Source organism: Neoarius graeffei, chromosome 11 (genome assembly GCF_027579695.1).
Source record: "Neoarius graeffei isolate fNeoGra1 chromosome 11, fNeoGra1.pri, whole genome shotgun sequence".
NCBI classification, from domain to species: Eukaryota; Metazoa; Chordata; class Actinopteri; order Siluriformes; family Ariidae; genus Neoarius; species Neoarius graeffei.
In genome coordinates, this window is record NC_083579.1 from 15,521,241 (window position 1) to 15,542,884 (window position 21,644).

At 42.3% G+C, this 21,644-nt stretch overlaps 1 protein-coding gene across 1 annotated transcript in view; it reads left to right on the forward strand.

Moving 5' to 3' along the window:
- Positions 1-21,644, forward strand: part of ush2a (Usher syndrome 2A (autosomal recessive, mild)) — a 500,620-nt gene that overhangs the window by 162,958 nt on the left and 316,018 nt on the right. Inside the window, exon 20 of the mRNA XM_060934842.1 lies at positions 14,955-15,185. Coding sequence (XP_060790825.1) covers positions 14,955-15,185 — 231 coding nt within the window. The remainder of the gene's footprint in view (positions 1-14,954; positions 15,186-21,644) is intronic.

Consider the following 21,644-nt stretch of genomic DNA (forward strand, 5'->3'; position numbering starts at 1 on the left):
AGACTAAAATTGAACTTTTTGGCCATCATGGGAAACACCATGTGTGGCACAAACCCAACACTCTGAGAACACCATTCCTACAGTGAAGCATGGTGGTGGCAGCATCATGCTGTAGGGATATTTTTCATCTGCATGGACAGTAAAGCTGGTCAGGACTGAAGGAAAGATGGATGGCACTATATACAGGGCAATTCTGGAGGAAAACCTGTTTGAGTCAACCAGAAGTTTGAGACTGGGATGAATCTTCACATTCCAGCAGGACAAAGACCCTAAACATACTGCTAAAGCTACACTGGAGTGGTTTAAAGGGAAGCATTTAAATGTCTTAGAATGGTCTAATCAAAGTCCAGACCTGAATCCAATTGAGAATCTGTGGCATAACTTGAAGATTGCTGTACACCAACGCAACCCATCTAACTTGAAGGAGTTGGAGCAGTTTTGTCTTGAGGAATGGGCAAAAATCCCAGTGGCTAGATGTGCTAAGCTAATAGAGACATACCCCAAGAGGCAAAAGGTGGCTCTACAAAGTATTGACTTTGGAGGGTGAATACCTATGCACACTCCAGATCTCTGGGTTTTGTTGTTGTTGTTGTTGTTGTTTCATCTTAATTATTGTTTGTGTCACAATAAAACAACAATTTTCACCTTTAAAGTGGTTGGCACATTGTGTAAATCAATTGATGCTCACCCCCAAAAATCCATTTTCATTCTAGCTTGTAATGCGACAAAACAGCACAAACATGTAGGGGAATGAATACTTTTGCAAGACACTGTACAACATGAGCTAAGATGTGCTACTTGGTTTCCGTTTCATGCTGTGGGAAGTCATGTTGATTTGACATTATGAGCTGAACTTGATGTTGAAGAGACAGTCCAGAGTTCTCAAGTAGGAATTTCATGCTGAGGAGGTGTTTTCTTTGTTTTTTCCTTGTTGGAGGTCAGAAATTATTTGATCGTTTTGTGATATGTTCGACTAAAACTCACAACTTGCAATCACCGACCTCCAGCTCGGAAAAAACAAAGAATATCCCGTCAACTGTTCTGACTCCCTAATTTCTACTCTGAAAATCAAGAAGGTCTCCTCAACCCCGATTTCAGCATGTGATGTCAAATTAAAATGTCTGCTCACAACATCAACGGTAAACAAAGTAGCACTTAGTTATACTATTGAGGTATTTCACCCACGTGACCAAGTCACGTGACGCAGCCATTTTGGACGGCACGCTTAAGTCCTTCAGTGCAAGGCGGTATGAGATGGTGGAGACCTTTGCACTTTTTAACAAGAAAGTAAGCTGTGATTCGTGTTAAATTGGATCTGTCTTTTATCACAAACACTGTACCCAGCCTTGGTATGGAGCCCTGTTTATTTATTTCTGTGTCCCGTTTCTTTCTAGCCTCTGTTATTGCGTTTTATGTCTGATGTCTGCTACATGCAACCCTAGACAAATTAACACTGCCTTGTTTCACTGCTCAGATGGGTTAACAAACACTGACCCATTTACTTTTTGCTATATATTTTATCAAAATTGCGTTAACTGATAAACTAACCTGAAATGAAATGATGACTGCAAAGTCTGGAGTACTCTGTTGGCTCCCAATCCTGTCTCTTCACAGCTGCAATCCATTTGGCCCTCTTGTCTGGGTCAGTAGGAAACCGGTAGTGATGTGTCGGTCGCGAACGATCCGGTTCAAAGAGCCGGCTCTTTGAAGTGAACGACGGGAGCCGGCTCTTCGGTGGGAGCCGAATTAGTTTTTTGTCCTTAGGTGCCTCAGAGAGAGAGACTTTCACAAAAAAAGTTGCTGTCCGATTGCGTCTTTGTGTTGTCTATTACCATTCAAAGGAAAAAAAGTAGCATGGTGTACGCCTACTTTTTTTGGTTGGGGGGGTTGATGTCATTCACAGCTGCGAAAATACGAAAATTGGTGTAATGCTTAAAGCTGTGGAGCACAGGGGAGAGGAGTCTGTGAGGCACCTGAGGAGGGGAAAATCAGCTGTGTATTTTATATTGGTAATATAACACAGTTTTGCATTATGTTTGTGGAAAATAATTTATTAATTGGTAAGTAAGTTTTATTTCTGTAGCTAGAACATTGTTACACTGCTATACTTTACAAAGCTTTACAATGGCTACAAAAACTAAAAAATAAAATGGAAAACATCCTATTGATAAAATATAAATAATAATGTAATTAATTAACTAGTTAATTGCAGCAATTAAATCAAAAATAAAATCTCAGGAGCCGTTTGGGAGCCGAAAGAGCCGGCTCCTTATAGTAAGAAGAGCCAAAAGAGCTGGCTCCCGAAAAAGAGCCGAAATTCCCATCACTAGAAACCGGTAAAAGGAGCGTCCTGCACGCTGTCCCTGTCTGTTGTGGCAGCCCACAGCACAACAAGCAAACACCATGGTTATTTATAGAGTGCTTACTGACAAATTAATCTATTCTAGGTGTCTGTAACACGTTTTTTTTCAAGCTGGTTCTCCCTCTCTGTCTGCAGCGTTAGTATGTAGCTTGACGTTCAAAATGGCGGACACCGGGGCGTCACGTGACCCTGTGATGTCAGGTGAAATACCTCAATACCTACAGGTATTCGCTTTAGCTCCATCAACATACACTCGATATAATCACTTATAGGCATTTAATGATTCACCCAATTTATGATTTGATTCGTTTCATGATAATAGGTTGATGATTCAATTTTCCCACAATATCTTTGGGAAAAAATTAAATGAAGAATTTTTTTTTACCAAAAAGCAACATTTATTTTTCTATTGTTTATCGACTTAAATATTCCTTTTGTTAAATTAAGAAAAAAAACTTTTGTTTCATTTTCTTAATAACCAACAATAATTATTTACCCACATTTGTAAAGGTTGGAGTAAAATATAATCAACAATTAATAAAAATATGATTTGATTGAAAATAACAAGTGAATAACAAATTTTCCTTTTCTTAATAAACTTCTGCCTCCATTTGCTTCTCTTTTCTTTATCTTTCAACAGTCTGTGAAAACAGAGAGCTCTGATTTCTTCATCTCATCTCATCTCATTATCTCTAGCCGCTTTATCCTTCTACAGGGTCGCAGGCAAGCTGGAGCCTATCCCAGCTGACTACGGGCGAAAGGCGGGGTACACCCTGGACAAGTCGCCAGGTCATCACAGGGCTGACACATAGACACAGACAACCATTCACACTCACATTCACACCTACGGTCAATTTAGAGTCACCAGTTAACCTAACCTGCATGTCTTTGGACTGTGGGGGAAACCGGAGCACCCGGAGGAAACCCACGCGGACACGGGGAGAACATGCAAACTCCGCACAGAAAGGCCCTCGCCGGCCCTGGGGCTCGAACCCAGGACCTTCTTGCTGTGAGGCGACAGCGCTAACCACTACACCACCGTGCCGCCCGCTCTGATTTCTTGTTAAATCTATTTGTAGCCAATCACACAGCAACTCTTTCACACTTTACATCTGTTTTTTGTGTGTTTTCATGACATTAGAGCGGTGTTACTTCCACCTACAGTGAAGTCACATGTTCTCACGATTGTTCATTATTATACATCCAGGACACTTTTCCATGGAATAAAAACATGTTCTATTCCCTTCTCGCAGGTTTCATTCATTTGGTTTGATAGCATGCAATATTGTTAGCATATCGCTTATCCTACATGTATTACATCACTCTACCCTATGGAGAATGAGCGCTGAATATGTTTTACAGTATTGCATGGTTGTCAAGACAATATAACGTCGTACATCAGAGACAGGGGCGGCACGGTGGTGTAGTGGTTAGCGCTGTCGCCTCACAGCAAGAAGGTCCTGGGTTCGAGCCCTGGGGCCGGCGAGGGCCTTTCTGTGTGGAGTTTGCATGTTCTCTCCATGTCCGCGTGGGTTTCCTCAGGGTGCTCCGGTTTCCCCCACAGTCCAAAGACATGCAGGTTAGGTTAACTGGTGACTCTAAATTGAGCGTAGGTGTGAATGTGAGTGTGAATGGTTGTCTGTGTCTATGTGTCAGCCCTGTGATGACCTGGCGACTTGTCCAGGGTGTACCCTGCCTTTTGCCCGTAGTCAGTTGGGATAGGCTCCAGCTTGCCTGCGACCCTGTAGAAGGATAAAGCGGCTAGAGATAATGAGATGAGATGAGACATCAGAGACATAAAGCTTCCACACTAGCGAGTGACTGTGACAATTCGTAAAAAAACATGGCTGCCAGGTTTGCTTTGTTAAATACAGAAGGTGTTGAGAGAATTTTGAAAGAGAAAGATGTGTTGAACACCCGAAAGGAATGTATAATAATAATAATAATCCTGGCTGGCTTTTTTTTGTGGTATATCAGATATATTCCATTCAGCTACTCGTCTTCAACTCATACAATATCATGCTAGCTGAATGGAATATATGATATACCACTCAACGCCAGCCAATATTATTTAATTATTACGCCCTCTGCTGTCTAACCAACACAATTACAGCTAAAAAAATAAGCGATTATGCAGCCTGATAATAATCACCATGATTAATTTTTTATTTAATCGATTCAAATCATCATAAAATTGTATTGTGATGTAACATTGCATGGTGTATCATTACATGCCTATTCAATTGTTAAATCTCTAGCCATGATTGTGGCTTTTCTTTTCTTTTTAAGATTAAAATTCGGAGCAGGGGTATACTGGTTTTTTACATCTGTCCAATTCTCCGTCTGTCCGAAACACCCTTTTTCTCAGCAACCACAAATCATAGTCATTTGGTACTTGGTACCAACCTTCAGCTTGGGGTTCTGTACCGTGTATACCGTTTTCAGGTCTGTTGCACATCAACTTCCTGTTTACCAACTGAATGTATTTACGAAACATGTAGGGTGGATTTACAAAATTTCATAACACTTTTCTCAGCAACTACAAATCACAACTGCTTGATATTTGGTAATGAGCTTCAGCTTGGGGTTCTGTACTGTGTATACTGTTTTCAGATCTGTTGCACATCAACTTCCTGTTTACCGACTGAATATTTACAAAACACATAGCGTGGATTTTAACGCTATTTCAAGAAGCAAAATGCTATTTCAAAATGCCAGTTTACCAGGATGCTATTTGAAATACCTGGGGAGAACACTGCTCTTTACTTACTTGTTTCAGGGTTAATTATTTGTTGACGTCAACATTCATAAGAATGTTCCTTCGATTGCTTGCTTTCTGATATAAGCGAGAGTGGGGGTATACATAAGTGAGCAGTAGCTCACAGTTGATCTTGTTCTTTTCTTTGTAGCTTGTACACACAGAGGTAAAAAAAAAAATTATACCAAATTTGGACTTCTCCCTTTCTAAGTTCAAGTAGCATTGGTGTCTGGGTTTGTCTCCTCAGAGTAGAATGGCTGCAGTTCCCCTCTGATAATATATGTGAGAAAGGCAGTATGAGTCAACATCCAGATTAATCTCTCAATACCTCAAATTATTCTTCTCCAGACTTGTAACTCATGTCTGTGAATTTTTGAATTGCTGTACGATTATGGCCCAGCTAAGAGTTTCTATAATCAGCTCTAACGTCTGATCTGACATGTAGTCATGCATTAAGCTGAAAGTGACAGTGAGACAATATTGCAAAGTTGCAGGACCTCAGCTGTCAGTCCAGGAGAACCCCGGTCACTGCTAAAAAGCATAATAACTCATTTTTTGAAGGCACTGATGAGGACAGGGATTGTGTAAGCCTTCAGAATTTTAAAAAGGGAGCCAGACTGATGTTATTGATCTTTTTGTAAAGCAAACAGCTAATCAAGAGTTGATGGTAATGTTTTATGTATATTACAAGCCATAAAGGGAAGCTGTACATGTGTACATGGGCCTGTACACATCACATTGACTTGAACTGTGCCATGCATATTTCTCCCTCTCTGGAAGGTTGGGACAATTATGCATAAATCAATACTACATAAATGCTGCAAGTAAGTATTATAGTTCAGCTCGGGGGATTTGCCGAGAAAATTCAAGGCTGCTTTGTTAAAATGGCGAACACAGTGACAGAGCTGGACCTGTTTCCAGTTGTGCTTCGGGCATGTGGTTTACTTATTAATCTGATAAATGCAGTGTTTACCTTCACCGCTAGACCAGCATGAGAATATCAAATATTCATGGAACAAATATGGCCAGCTAATTTTAATCATTCATCATGAAACTTATTTGATGTGGAGTAGTTAATGATTCTTCATTAGTATAAATCAAATGGCAGAGTCTCATCACGTATTCAGCTGTATCTGTGTTGTAGTCAAGTCACTAAACCTCGAGTCCGAGTCCAGTCTCGAGTCCCAAGTGTTCAGGTCCGAGTCAAGTCCAAGTCCAGGCTTGTAGTACTCGAGTCTGACTCATGCCCTAATTTTAAAGACTTGTGACTTGACTTGGACTTGAGCATTAACTGCATTTGGACTCGTAAATTGGAGACGAGGACTCGGATTTTTTCTTTATTTTTTGTAACATGCCATAATAATTTGGTAAAGATATTTATATCGACATGCATTTTTTTTACTAATTTCATGCAATAGTGTCACACCTGCGCACCTTGGCATGCGCATCAGATAGACTCTCGGGCACGTTCCGGACAGCGCACGTGCCAAGCGGACTCTCACACCTGCACAGGATTGAGGCGCAATCAGCGCGCCTCTATAAAAACTGTGAAGACACACTTACTTTGCAAAGTATTGAGTTGCATTGCTGACACATTACTGAGCCTTATTTCCTTGTTTGGTTTCCTGATCCCTGATTTCCTGTTTCTTGACTTTGATTCTGCCGAGTCTACGATAGCCTGTTTGTGCCTCGTTTGACCCATTGCCTGTTTCACTGTTTTACGATTTTGCCTGTTATTCTGGATTGTTTGTGTCTTCACTTGTATTAATAAACACACCTTCTGCACTTATATCCATCTCCCAACCATCTCTGACAGAATACTTTGCACTCCCTGACAAAGAGAAGCACATTCATCTGTTTATACGTCATGTTTGGGAACAAACTAATGTTAATGGCACTAAAACAGCCACTGTCAAATGGTGCGGTTGGAGTGTTGTTCTCAGACTGGACTCGAATTTTTTTTAATGACTTGGACTTGACTCAGACTTGAACACTGGGGACTCAAGACTGGACTCGGACTCGAGGTTTAGTGACTTGACTACAGCACTGTCCAAGTCATGAAAGAAAGTTTCGAGTTGAGTCCGAGAACAAGATTCCAACTACACCATTTGACGGTGGCTGTTGCTGCCTTTATGTGAAAGTGTCTCTGCTACTGTATTGGACTAACATTACTGTTTGACTACCCCATTTTAGTTAATAGGCTACAGATGAAAAGATTGTTCATTGTTCAGGAAGTCCTGCCCACTATCAATAGGGCAAATAATATGAGAGAGGGTTAACACTAGCTAGTTCATCGGTCAGCAAGCAAGCCCCGCTATCAACAGAGCAATGAACATAGCTTGCCCCTTACTTCTCTGGGTGGAGTCTTACCAAATGATGATTAAAATTCAAGGTCATCCCTGTTGTCTCCTCGATAGTTCTTCTACATATGGAACACACAGCAGTGCATTTTTCCCACTGCACGAGAAGTCTGTATAAGCAAAGCAAACAATCCTAGGGGTGTTCTCTCCAGGCATTTTAGCGCCATTAATGTTAGTTTGTTCCTCAACATGATGTATGAACAGGTGAATGTGCATTCTCTTGCACAAAATTAGTATAAAAATTAATCTAGATATAAATATATTTTCTCCAATTTACGAGTCCGAATGCAGTTAATGCACGAGTCCGAGTCCAAGTCTGAGTCTTCAGTGCTCAAGTCCAAGTCAAGTCACAAGTCCTTAAAATAGGGCACGAGTCGGACTCAAGTACTACAAGCCTGAATTGTTTTCTAAAATTTAACTCTCACTCGACGCCTTGCAATAATGGTGTAATTACCTCGGGCAGCATTCACTGTCAGTGAAATGTGCAGTTACTCCAAGACTTGGAACTGTGTGCCAGTTTAATTTGACAGCAACCAGTTTGCAATGGCATTAGGCATCTGAGCTGTGATTAAATTTGGTGTAATTTGCCTTCAGTGGTGCATTTTAATTTTTTTTTTATCATTTAAACAATTCTGTACAGTGGTGCTTGAAAGTTTGTGAACCCTTTAGAATTTTCTATATTTCTGCATAAATATGTCCTAAAACATCATCAGATTTTCACACAAGTCCGAAAAGTAGATAAAAAGAACACAGTTAAACAAATGAGACAAAAATATTATACTTGGTCATTTATTTATTGAGGAAAATGATCCAATATTACATATCTGTGAGTGGCAAAAGTATGTGAACCTTTGCTTTCAGTATCTGGTGTGACCCCCTTGTGCAGCAATAACTGCAACTAAATGTTTCCGGTAACTGTTGATCAGTCCTGCACACCGGCTTGGAGGAATTTTACCCCATTCCTCCGTACAGAACTGCTTCAACTCTGGGATGTTGGTGGGTTTCCTCACATAAACTGCTCGCTTCAGGTCCTTCCACAACATTTCGATTGGATTAAGGTCAGGACTTTGACTTGGCCATTCCAAAACATTAACTTTATTCTTCTTTAACCATTCTTTGGTAGAACGACTTGTGTGCTTTGGGTCGTTGTCTTGCTGCATGACCCACATTCTCCTGAGATTCAGTTAATGGACATTTTCCTTTAGAATTTGCTAGTATAATTCAGAATTCATTGTTCCATCAATGATGGCAAGCTGTCCTGGCCTAAATGTGTTAGGGGTGGTGGAGGTGTGGTGAGATTAGGATCCAGAAGCAGAACACACAGACAGTAATCCAATAAAATAATGTGATTTAATCCAGGGAAAGGGTGTGGCAAAAAAGGTAAACAAACAGTATAGAAAAAACAAATAGCAAAAATAGTCCAGGAAAAAAAGAGATGAAAAACTTGACAAAAAATGAGGTGGGCAAGGACAAAAATGCTAGTGCAAAAGACATGAAAAATAGTCCAGACAAAAACTTTGAGACAAAAAATGAGGCAGGCAAGGACAAAAAATGCTAGCACAAAAAACATGAAAAAGACAAAACGTTAGTGTAAAAAGCATGACAAGAAACAAGCAAGCTAGAGAGCAAAAAACCATGAAAGCATAAAGGGCACAGAAATGGCAAGAAAAACTGATGAGACGTTCTGGCGAAGTCCCTGTCTGAGAACGATGTTTATATACACAGCAAAGAAAACCAGGAAGTGAATGCAGGCAAGATGGAATTCTTGTCCCAGATCCGGATTAGCACTGACCTGGGAGATAAGTAATCTCCGGAGTGGAAGTCCAGGGCGGAGCATGACAAGATGCAACAAAACATTTTATTGTCAGTCCAGACTAGGAAGGGGAGATCAGACCCCTCGAGCCAGTGCCTCCACTCCTCCAAAGCTAGCTTCACAGCCAGTAGCTCTCTGTCACCAATGTTCGTAGTTACGTTCGGCTGGGGACAGCCAGTGGGAGAAGAAGGAGCACGGGTGGACCTTGTTGTCACTGGCCCTCTGGGAGAGAATGGCTCCGACCCCTGACTCGGAAGTGTCGACCTCTACGATAAACTGCTTGGTTGGATTGGGTATGGTGAGAATGGGTGCTGTGGTAAACCTGTGCTTGAGCATGGAAAAGGCTTTCTCTGCTTCCTCCCTCCACTTGAACTGGGTCTTGGTTGAGGTCAGGGCTGAGAGAGGTCCTGCCACTGTGCTAAAGTCACGGATGAAGCGCCTGTAGAAGTTTGTGAACCCCAGGAAGCGCTGGAGCTCTCATCTCAAAGATGGGGTGGGCCAGTCAGCGATTGCCTCCAGCTTGAGGGGGTCCATCTGAATCTTCGCCGGAGAGTTGATGAACCCCAGGAACGAGACAGAGCTTTGGTGGAACTTGCTTTTCTCCGCCTTGACGAACAGCTTGTTTTCTAGCAGGCATTGGAGGACCTGCCGGATATGACCCCGATATTCTTCCAGGGAGTGAGAGAAAAACAGGATGTCATCCAGGTACATGAAGACAAAGGTGTCAAGGAAGTCCCTCAAGACATCGTTAACTAATGCCTGGAAGACCGCGGGCGCGTTGGTCAGGCCGAAAGGGACCACGAGGTACTCATAGTGGCCTGTGGTGGTGTTAAAGGCCATCTTCCACTCGTCCCCTTCCCTGATCCTAATGAGATGGTAGGCATTGCGTAAGTCCAGTTTAGTAAACACTTTGGCTTCCTGGAGTAGTCCGAAGGCCCTGGTCATGAGCGGTAGTGGATAACGATTCTTGATTTGTGATAGCTTTGAGATCCTGATAGTCAATGCAGAGGCGGAGTGACTTGTTCTTTTCAACGAAGAAGAACCCTGCCCCTGCTGGGGAGGAGGAAGGGCAGATGATCCCAGCTGCCAGTGACTCGGTGATGTATTTTTCCATGGCTTGTCTTTCGGTGGGAGAAAGAGAGTAGAAGCATCCCTTGGGTGGTGCTGTCCTGGGCAGGATACCACAGTCGATACCACAGTCATAGGGTCTGTGAGGAGGGAGGGACACTGCTCGGGTCTTACTGAAAACTAACTTAAGGTCTAGATATTCTGGAGGCACATGAGAGAGGTCGGGAAACTCGCTGGCTGAGGGCTGTGGTGGTTTGGCGGGAGGCAGAGCGGAGTTCAGGCAGGAGGCCAGGCAGGAAGCACTCCAGCCTAGGATGGTGTTATTAGTCCAATTTAAGTGAGGTTTGTGCTGCATCAGCCAAGGTAGTCCGAGAATGACGGGAACGTGAGGGTCGTTCATGACGTGAAATTGAATAGTTTCAGAGTGATTGCCTGAAATCCTTAAGGTGAGCAGGGTGGTAAGGTGAGTGATGGTGGTCAAGCCAGTGCCATTGAGTGTCAGGACAGTGAGAGGGACCTCGAGGGCGAGTAACGGGATTCCGAGATCCTTGGCGGTAATGGAGCAGATCAGGTTCCTATCCACCCCCGAGTCGACGAGTGCCTGAAGATGGCGATGCCGGTTGTTGTGGGTGATGATAACAGGGAACAATGGTCAGTCAGCAGGGGACTGGTTCCGAGCATTGCCCACCGCCCCTCGATTCACTGGTGGGCTCATCCTTTTAGCGGGCAGGCTCGGCAGATGTGTCCTTGCTGACTGCAGTAGAAGCAGGCCCCCGTGCTCCACCGCTGCAGTCGTTCCTCTGCTGATATCCGTACCCGATCTGCCTGCATGGGTTCGACGGACGAGACGGAAGGTGGAGAGGTGGTGAAGTTGGGGTGGCTCTTCTCTCTCCTCCATTGTTGAATCCGAGCGTCGATGAGATTGGCAAGGTCCATGAGGCTGGAGAGGTCCAACGGCAGTTCCCGAGAGACTAGTTCATCCTTAATGGTGTTGGACAGGCCATGTAGGAACTCGTTGACCTGAGCACTCTCGTTCGAACTGCATGATGCCACCAATGTCCAGAACTCGATGGCGTAATCTGAGGTAGATCGGGACCCCTGCTGCAGCTCCATGAGCTCCCTAGCCGCCTCCTGGCTGGACAGAGAGCAGTCGAATGTTCGCCTCATTTCCTCAGAGACTTCTTTGAAGCTAGAACAAAAGGATGCATCGGCGTCCCAGACCACTGTTCCCCATTACCTGGCCTTGCCGGTGAGGGGCGTGATGGTATAGGCTACCCAGGAGCATTCTGTGGGGAAAGCCAGAGGTTGTAGCTCCAAGATCAGTGAACATTGAGACAAAGAAGATCTGCAGGTACCTGGTTCTCCACTGTAGGGCTGAGGCGAAGGGAGTCTCGGTTCGTGGAGAGCGGCGGTGGCAGGAGGTGAAGAAGGAGGCGGCTGGGTAGGCACGGCTTAAGGCCAATTTATGCTGACAACCCAGTCCTCGCAGACGGCGTCGCAGATAGCGTCTGCGTAGCCCCCCCACCTTCGCAGACGCTCTGCGCGCACCTCCCAAAAATTGTGACCACCGCAGAAGCCTCGCAGACAGCGTCGCAGACAAGAGGGCTCTGATTGGTCCACTCTACATCCGCTGTACACGCACTTCCGCTTCCCTACTTTCCCGGTTTGGTTTGTTTTCACTACCGCCATTTTTAAAAACACCAGCGAAGATGGAGCAGCACGAAGAGCAGTTGATCGAGGAAGTGAGGAAGTACGGACATCTATACGACTCCAGTTCTAGTCATTATAAGTAACCGGAGGATAAACACTCCACTAACCACACCCACCAACTACTCCTAGCGATTTCGTGACTTCGCGCCCCCTTGCGTTGTGGCGGTGAATAACATCGCGCACGCCTATTACTCCATGCTCAACGATAAATTACAACTGTCTGCGAAAAGCTATCTGCGAAAGCCTTGTCACAAGAGCATGCAGAGGCCTTTAGGAGTGCTGGAGTTGTATGGCTAGAAGGTTGAGTGAATTGGACAGGGTGGAGATGTTCTGGGTAATCTCTTGGAGCTCCTGTTGGTGGGTCCCAAGGAGAGCTCCTTGCTGCTGTATAGCCGCTCTCAGATGGGTCAGTTCTGCTGGATCCATGTTGGCCAGAATGTACTGTTAGGGGTAGTGGAGGTGTGGTGAGATTAGGATCCAGAAGCAGAACACACAATAAAATAATGTGATTTAATCCAGGGAACAGGCATGGCAAAAAAGGTAAACAAACAGTATAGAAAAAACAAATAGTAAAAATAGTCCAGGAAAAAAGAGATGAAAAAAATTGACAAAAAAACGAGGCGGGCAAAGACAAAAACGCTAGTGCAAAAGACATGAAAAATAGTCCGGACAAAAACTTTGAGACAAAAAATGAGGCAGGCAAGGATAAAAAAAACGCTAGCACAAAAAACATGAAAAAGACAAAATGTTAGTGCAAAAACTGTGACAAGAAACAAGCAAGCTAGAGAGCAAAAAACCATGAAAGCATAAAGGGCACAGAAATGGTGAGAAAAGCTGACAACACGTTCTGGCAAAGTCCCTGTCTGAGAACGGCATTTATATACACAGCAAAGAAAACCAGGAAGTGAATGCAGGCAAGATAGAATTCCTGTCCCGGATCCGGATTAGCCCTGACTTGGGAGATAAGTAATCTCCGGGGCGGAGCATGACAAGATGCAGCAAAACAGGCCCAAACCATGATACTACCACCACCATGTTTCACAGATTGGATAAGATTCTTATGCTGGAAGGCAGTGTTTTCCTTTCTCCAAACATAACGCTTCTCATTTAAACCAAAAAGTTCTATTTTGATCTCATCCGTCCATGAAACATTTTTCCAATAGCCTTCTGGCTTGTCCACATGATCTTTAGCAAACTGCAGACGAGGAAAAACGTTCTTTTTGGAGAGCAGTAGCTTTCTCCTTGCAACCCTGCCATGCACACCATTGTTGTTCAGTGTTCTCCTGATGGTGGACTCATGAACATTAACATTAGCCAATGTGAGAGAGGCCTTCAGTTGCTTAGAAGTTACGCTGGGGTCCTTTGTGACCTTGCCGACTATTACACACCTTGCTCTTGGAGTGATCTTTGTTGGTTGACCACTCCTGGGGAAGGTAACAATGGTCTTGAATTTCCTCCATTTGTACACAATCTGTCTGACTGTGGATTGGTGGAGTCCAAACTCTTTAGAGATGGTTTTATAACCTTTTCCAGCCTGATGAGCATCAACAATGCGTTTTCTAAGGTCCTCAGAAATCTCCTTTGTTCGTGCCATGATACACTTCCACAAACGTGTTGCGAAGATCGGACTTTGATAGATCCCTGTTCTTTAAATAAAGCAGGGTGCCCACTCACACCTGATTGTCATCCCATTGATTGAAAACACCTGACTCTAATTTCACCTTCAAATTAACTGCTAATCCTAGAGGTTCACATACTTTTGCCATTCACGGATATGTAATATTGGATCATTTTCCTCAATAAATAAATGACCAAGTATAATATTTTTGTCTCATTTGTTTAACTGGGTTCTCTTTGTCTACTTTTCGGACTTGTGTGAAAATCTGATGATGTTTTAGGTCATATTTCTGCAGAAATATAGAAAATTCTAAAGGGTTCACAAACTTTCAAGCATCACTGTAGGTATCATGAAATGATCAGATGCAGATGTCTAAATGTGTTATCGAGGAGGCAAGTTAAAATAATTTTGAGCTGATAAAGACAGAGGTTAAAGTATATAAATATATAAAATAAAATCAGCCAGGTGAGACGGGTTGTTTAGCTATAGAGTAAAGTGAAACGATTCCCAGGCCTGACTTTTGTCGTCTCTTTTTGCTGACATTGCCAGGAAAAGTCTCTTCGCTGCTTAATTTGATAATCAGGAGTTCTCCAAAGGAAATAAGGTCTCTGTTTGTAGCTTCTCGACGATGATGTTGGTATCTGAATCCCATTTAAATGAAGGCCTTAGAAGTACCTCTATGGAACCTTCAGACATTTTCCCAGCCTCCCAGCCTTTTAATTGATTTTTATTAAGTTTTTAGTTGAATCGAGTACTTGTGACAGAACTAATATTAATAAATCATGCAACCATCTTGACACTCCGACTCTCACCTGTTCCATGCCACTTCAAGCTTCATCTTTTGTACGTAATGTTTTCCCACCTGTATGTGTGGTCGTAAGCGATGAACATCTGTCAAGACTTCACACAAAACCTATTAAATCAACACCAGGAGGTTGAAATATCAGGGTTTCATTTATATAGACTCAAGTGCTATTGATTGGATGTAATTTATGACACGCTTGGCAACAGACCTTTGAAGACAACACATTCATTTTCTATAGAGGGCTTTTATTAGTGGTGCTGGTTGGGCTTGGCTACTGGCCGAAGTCGACTAAATGCACTGCGAATGTGTCAGTTCATGATCATTTACATCCTTTAAGGCTGTTTGGACCCCATTTAAAATATTTCAGCAGCACTTTTTTTTGTTTATAGCCTCTTTGTTTAAAATAAAGCATGTCTGGAAAAATGTGAAGAAACTAAAACGCTTCTGTTTGTACTGACAGCACCAGCAGGGCTGAAGGCCCCCCGGCTAAAGCCGTTAAACATGACCGCGATGGAGATCGTGTGGGCTGCTCCAGCCGAGCTGAACGGTCCTCCACCTGTCTACCACGTCGAAAGAACCGACGTATCATTCTCCGATGCAGAAGGCCAGGTCATCAGAGGCAGACGCTTCACTGGAACTGATTACATCCATTTTCCCAGCTCGACGCTACCCGTTAACACTGACTTCACAGGTACAGGGCCTTTTCTCAAACAAGCAAATCGACAAATGATCAAATCACTTCAACACAAATGCAGAGTTGATTCTATAAAAGTCCATGACAAAAAATTTTCCGTGTGTGTGTGGACTAACACACTTTTTATTCTACTCTCAATCTCTGTAACAGCCTAATAAATTAATGACTTCCCCGATTAGACAAAGGGCAATTATACTTTTGTTTACGAACATAATTGGAGAATTGCGTTCCAAATGAAAATAGGTTATGCTTCATCCGCTGATGCAAAAAAAAAACCCTTGCCATTTGTTTACATAACTCACATCTTAATTGTTTAATGTATGCAAGGATCAATTGCTCTCAATCATCATATCGGTCAGTTAGATTGTAAAATTGGAGACAAACAGCAAATGACCTCATTGCCATCACCGCTGCACTGAGGTGCAAAAATGTTCTATGGATTAAACCTAGTAAAGGTCAGTTAACAGTTTGTTGCTGTAATCATGGTAACTGGCTCCTACTTATTTCCATTAATTATTAACCTCATTAGCATTTCGGGTTAATGATTCTTTTAATTGTTTTGTCCCTCCACAGGGCTTTATATGCAGTTCAGGGTATGGATAACTGCACGCTGAGAGCTTTCACTCTGAACTCTGGACTCTCACAAAACAGAATTTAAAATAAACACATATAATTATGTTCAGCACTGGAAAAAGTGATGCTTATTATTTTGTACACTTATATTTTTAGATTTCTATGACCATAAAAAGCCTAGGAGTATATTCTCAGCCTGAATGGAGGCTGCTGCAGGTAACATTCTTTAGTTTGTCAGGACCACAGGATGGAATATTTCCTGAAGCGAGAGGAAAGTCCGTTGAATTTTCAATTTCAAATATTTACACACAGTCACGCAGGTCATTAAATACAGTGTCTTGCAAAAGTATTCATCCCCCTTGGTGTTTGTCCTGCTTTGTTGCATTACAAGCTGGAATTAAAATGGATTTTTGGAGGGTTGGCACCATTTGATTTACGCAACATGCCTACAACCTTAAAGATGCTTTTTTTTTTTAATTGTGACTCAAACAATAATGAAGATGAAAAAACAGAAATATGGAGTGTGCATAGGTATTTACACACACACACCCCAAAGTCAATACTTTGTAGAGCCACTTTTTGCTGCAATTACAGCTGTAAGTCTCTTGGGGTATGTTTCTATTAGCTTAGCACATCTAGCCACTGGGATTCCTCAAGGCAAAACCGTTCCAACTCCTTCAAGTTAAATGTGTTGTGTTGATGTCCAGCAAAGTTCAAGTTATGCCACAGATTCTCAACTGGATTGAGGTCTGGGCTTTGATTAGGTCATTCCAAGACATTTAAATGTTTCCCTTTAAACCACTCCAGTGTAGCTTTAGCAGTATGTTTAGGGTCATTGCCCTGCTGGAATGTGAACCTTCATCCCAGTCTCAAACCTCTGGCCGACTCAAACAGGTTTTCCTCCAGAATTGCCTTTTATTTCGTGCCATCCATCTTTCTTTCAGTCCTGACCAGCTTTCCTGTCCCTGCAGATGAAAAATATCCCCACAGCATGATGCTGCCACCACCATGCTTCACTGTAGGAATGGTGTTCTCAGGGTGTTGGGTTTGCACCACACATGGCATTTCCCATGATGGCCAAAAAGATACATTTTAGTCTCATTTGAGCAGAGAATCTTCTTCCATGTGTTTGGGGAGTCTGCCACATGCTGTTTGGCAAACTCCAAACGTGTTTTCTTAAGCAATGACTTTTTTCTGGCCACTCTTCCATAAAGCCCCGTTCTGTGGAGTGGACGGCTGAATACTCCCATCTCCGCTGTGGATCTTTGCAGCTCCTTCAGTGTTGTCTTTGGCGTCTTTCTTGCATCTCTGATTAATGCCCTCCTTGCCTGGTCTGTGAGTTTTGGTGGGTGGCCACCTCTTGTCAGGTTTGTAGTGGTGCCATATTCTTTCCATTTTGCTATAATGGATTTAATAGTGCTCCATGGGATAACAACTCCACAACTTTGTCTCTGACATGTTTGGAGTGCTCCTCCAAATGGTGGAGTCATCACCATTGTGGGGCCAAAATTAAGAAAATCACCTCCCTCAGACACACTGCCAGGCGTCGTTCAGGATCGATGGACGTGCTGAAGTTTGTACGTATCCTCCTCAACTGAGGAGTCAGGATACCCAAGAGAGCCTCGAACTCCAGCACAGTCATCTTAAAATATTATCTGATCTCATCGTTGTACAGCTTGAACGAAAATATGAAACTCTCCCTGTTGTCATACCCGTTCCAGCAGCGGGTGTGTCCAAGACACTCCCTTTCTTGAGAGGATGTCAATAATTATCACTCCATAACTCACTCAGGACTCCACTGGCAGTCATGATGCAAAACAGCATGAATTGAGCACAATATAGAATGTCAAATATTGCAAAATTTGCATCGGATTTGGTGTGTGTACTCTGTGTGTGAAAAGTTCACACATGAATTTATGGAATTTTTGTTTCTCAATTTTGTGTCATAAAGGACTTTTATATAAGAGATAATACAACCTGAGTAAAGTATTACCAAAAAAAGACAAACCTGTGCTTGGTCAAACCCAATGGCAACTTCTTCACAGTTGTATATAGAAAAGGTTTAAGCTCAACCCAATTTGTTGTGTAGTTAACAAAAGAGTGTCTGATATAAACAGTGATGGTGCTCAGAGCTTTCTGCAGTTCACGAAGAGCTTTCTGCAGTTCACAAAGTGCTTTTTGAAGTTCACAAAGAGCTTTCTGCAGTCCACAAAAAGTTTTCTGCAGTCCACGAAGAGCTTTCTGCAGTCCACAAAGACCTTTAAGCAGTTCATGAAGAGCTTTCTGCAGATCACTAACAGCTTTCTGCAGTTCACAAAAAGCTTTCTGCAGTCCACGAAGAGCTTTCTGCAGTTCACTAAAAGCTTTCTGCAGTCCACAAAGAGCTTTCTGCAGTTCACCAAGAGCTTTCTGCAGTTCACCAAGAGCTTTCTGCAGTTCACCAAGAGCTTTCTGCAGTTCACCAAGAGCTTTCTGCAGTTCACCAAGAGTTTTCTGCAGTTCACTAAGCCCCTCAGCTTTCCTTTGTTCACTTATATGAATGAATATCATCTTCATAAATTCAGTCTTGCTCTGTTCAGTAGCCACTGAGACTCATTCTGTCGCATGTGCGTTTGTTTCCTCCTGATAGTATGCAGAACACCCACTAAATGGCTTCCTTAAGAAGCCCGCACAGAAATGGATGACCCTGTATGACCTTGCAGTTTAAGAAATGAATAGCCATTTCCTTCGTCTAACCAACCCCCAACTTTATTAACATTTAGCACCGCAGTTTCCAGGTTTTTTTTCCCCTTTAAATAATGACAAACGGATAAATCTTTATAAATCAAGCCTGGAGTTGAGTTCAGCTGACTCTCTAATTGATCAATGACTGCAGTCAAAGTGGAGAGCTCGTCCTTGGGCCTGCTGGCGTTATAAATGGCCGCAGACTAATGAGGGAGCCGAAGAACAGCAGCGACATTCCCGTCGGCTCATATCTTTAGCCACGCCACCTCTTTACAATCACATGTTGATGTACTCTATTGCTTACAGACGCATTTGGGACAAGGCCAGTCCACTGTGCACTCCTGAAGCCCTTTCGTCAGTCACGGGGCGAAACATATCGAGTAGCAGGAAAAGGAAAAACATAAAGATTTCCTTGTTCAGAACAAGCTGTTCTTATCGAGCTCGCTGGTGGCTGGATAAATGTGAGCAAAGAGCTCAATGGCTGAAATGAGGCATAATGAAATGAACAAGCAACATGCTCAGGGACAAAATACTCAGTGCAATATTGAAATCTAGCCAAAGCAACGCATTAAGCAAAAATCAATGGTCATCTAATTTGGAGCCTTAAATGATTTTGTCAGTGTACAACTCCCAACAAATCAAAGAGGGGGACAAGATTTTTAAAAATGCAATATCATTGCAGAGGATTGATCTGCATCTTAATCCTCATTGATGTGCTATGGCGCTCAGTGTCTTGAGCTCTGCTGAAGATTCGCAGCCAGGATGCAAACTCGAAACTGTGTCTTCTGCATAATAATGCAGTCTTCATATATTTCATTTTTCTTTCATTTTACTTGTAATGAAGTGTTTTATCTGCTGCGGCTGCCTTTGAAGTGTCACATTTCTCTCTTTATCTTTGTGGAATCAGAATGTTAAGTGGCTGCACACACATTTAAAAACATTTTTTTTCCCTGAAGGTCTATGAAGGGGTCAAGATCAGCAAATTTTCTTTTCAGAGTACAAGCAATTGTAGACCGATATATTAAATTTTACAAATGGTTTTCCTTAAATAATTTGATTTATTGTCAAGTGGCTTCAGTGTGTGAAATCTGAGGGGAAACTTTGCACAGACATCATTAGTTTTTCCCCCCATTTAAAGATTAATCATGAAAAGCTCTGGCTCTTTAATTCTGTAATTTGTATATTTAATGGGGTGCTGCAGAATCTATGACAGTAATTAGCATTTGCTAAAAACTCATTAATACGCAACAACTTGATTAATGCTGCAATAACGCTAACATGACTGAAGTTATTCAGGTTATGTATTAAGCAGATTAAATCCAAATGGCCCTGTTTGTTCTACTTATTGTTGATATTATGCTTTTTGGCACAGGAATGCGCTTCTGTGGAAACGTATTGGTTATTGATGCTTATCATTTACAGGCCTTTAACAGATTGTAGGAATTGTTCAAATACATTTGTTTTGACTTCTAGTTTTATTAAGATGTGTTCAGTTGGAGAAATAAATGATATGAACGATAACGGTTTGGTGGGTGGTGCCCTGAGGAAGAACTTCACATGGTCAATGTTGGACATTTCCGACAATATTTTAGTTCAGAAAACTGTTTCTCTATTTCACGTTTCTCAAAGACGCCCTTCGGACCTCTGCATTTACAACTTAATCTACTTTCCACTGTTTTCGTTCTGTAGGAAATTTGGCGATGGCAGACGCTGTGACATTTCAAGGCACCATATGCGAAGATTTGTTGCAATTTTAGTGCAAGACGTCAACAAGTGCTGCTAGGCAAAACAAACCTCGTCCGGCAGCACTTATTTTATACCTATATGTTGATAATGGTAATATTTCTCAATCATCAGCTGTCAGGTTATAGTCCTATGAAAATCCATGACCTTGAGTTTGACATTTCAAAGTCATTTGAGGTCAAAGGTCATGGCGGCAACTGAAAGCCCATATGGGACTTCTTATATGTTGATAATGGTAAACATCTGGCTATCATGAACCATTTTAAAGTTATAGCCCTTTGAAAACCCCTGACCTTCAGTTTGACCTTTCAAGGTCACTCAAGGTCAAAGATCATGGTGCCAAATGAAAGCCCATATGGCACTTCCTATAAGTTGATAAGGGTAAATTATATGTCTCCCATCAACCGTTTTCAAGTTACAGTCCTCTGAAAATCCATGGCCTAGAGTTTGACCTTTCAGGGTCATTCAAGGTCAAAGATCATGGTGCCAAATGAAAGGCCATATGGGAGTTCCTATATGCTCATAATAGTAAACATCTGTCTATCAGTAACCGTTTTTGAGTTATAATGGAAAATGTTATTTTGACAAAAAGGTTGACCTTTCCGGTAACCTTGACATTTACCTTGACCTGATTACCCCCAAAATTTAATCAGGTAATCTATGGATCATTGCCCACCTACTGTGAAAATTTGAAGTCAATCGGTGCAACCGTCTAGACGCTAGATTGTTAACAGACACACACACAAACAAACAAACAAGGTCAAAGGTCATGGTGCCAAATGAAAGCCCATATATGACTTCCTATACATTGATAATGATAAACATCTCTCTATCTCTAACCGTTTTCGAATTATAATGGAAAATATGCAAACTTTAGCAATGATCTTGACCCCCCCCCCCGATATTTGACCCCCAATTGCTAAAAAAACTATGAAGAGAAACCCCATCATGTAGTGTATCAATGGAAGCAGAATTGAAAGATGAACATTTTGGAATTGGTTTGAAGTAAATATGATGAATATGAAGGAAGGTATTGCAAAAAAAATTATTTTGATGTTTTTAGTGACCTTGACTGGATGACCCTCAAAATATTGGAGGTTCTATTTGAGACCAATGCCCATCTATCCTGAAAGTTTCATGAAGATTGGTCCAGCCGTTTTTCCTTAATGTTACTCACAAAGAAACAAACACACACCACTGAAAACAATACCTCGCCCCCTGGTGGACTCTGTCCTGGATGAGGTAACAAACAAACCACACTGATTACAATGCCTCGCCCCGCTTACTCCGTCGCAGGCGAGGTAATAATGCAGCAATGGTAGAAGCCATGTAGCGAATCGTAAACAATGATGTGAACTATTAGGAGAAATTTCCTTGGGTTTGAAGACCCAATTCTGATTGGTTGGATGTGGATTT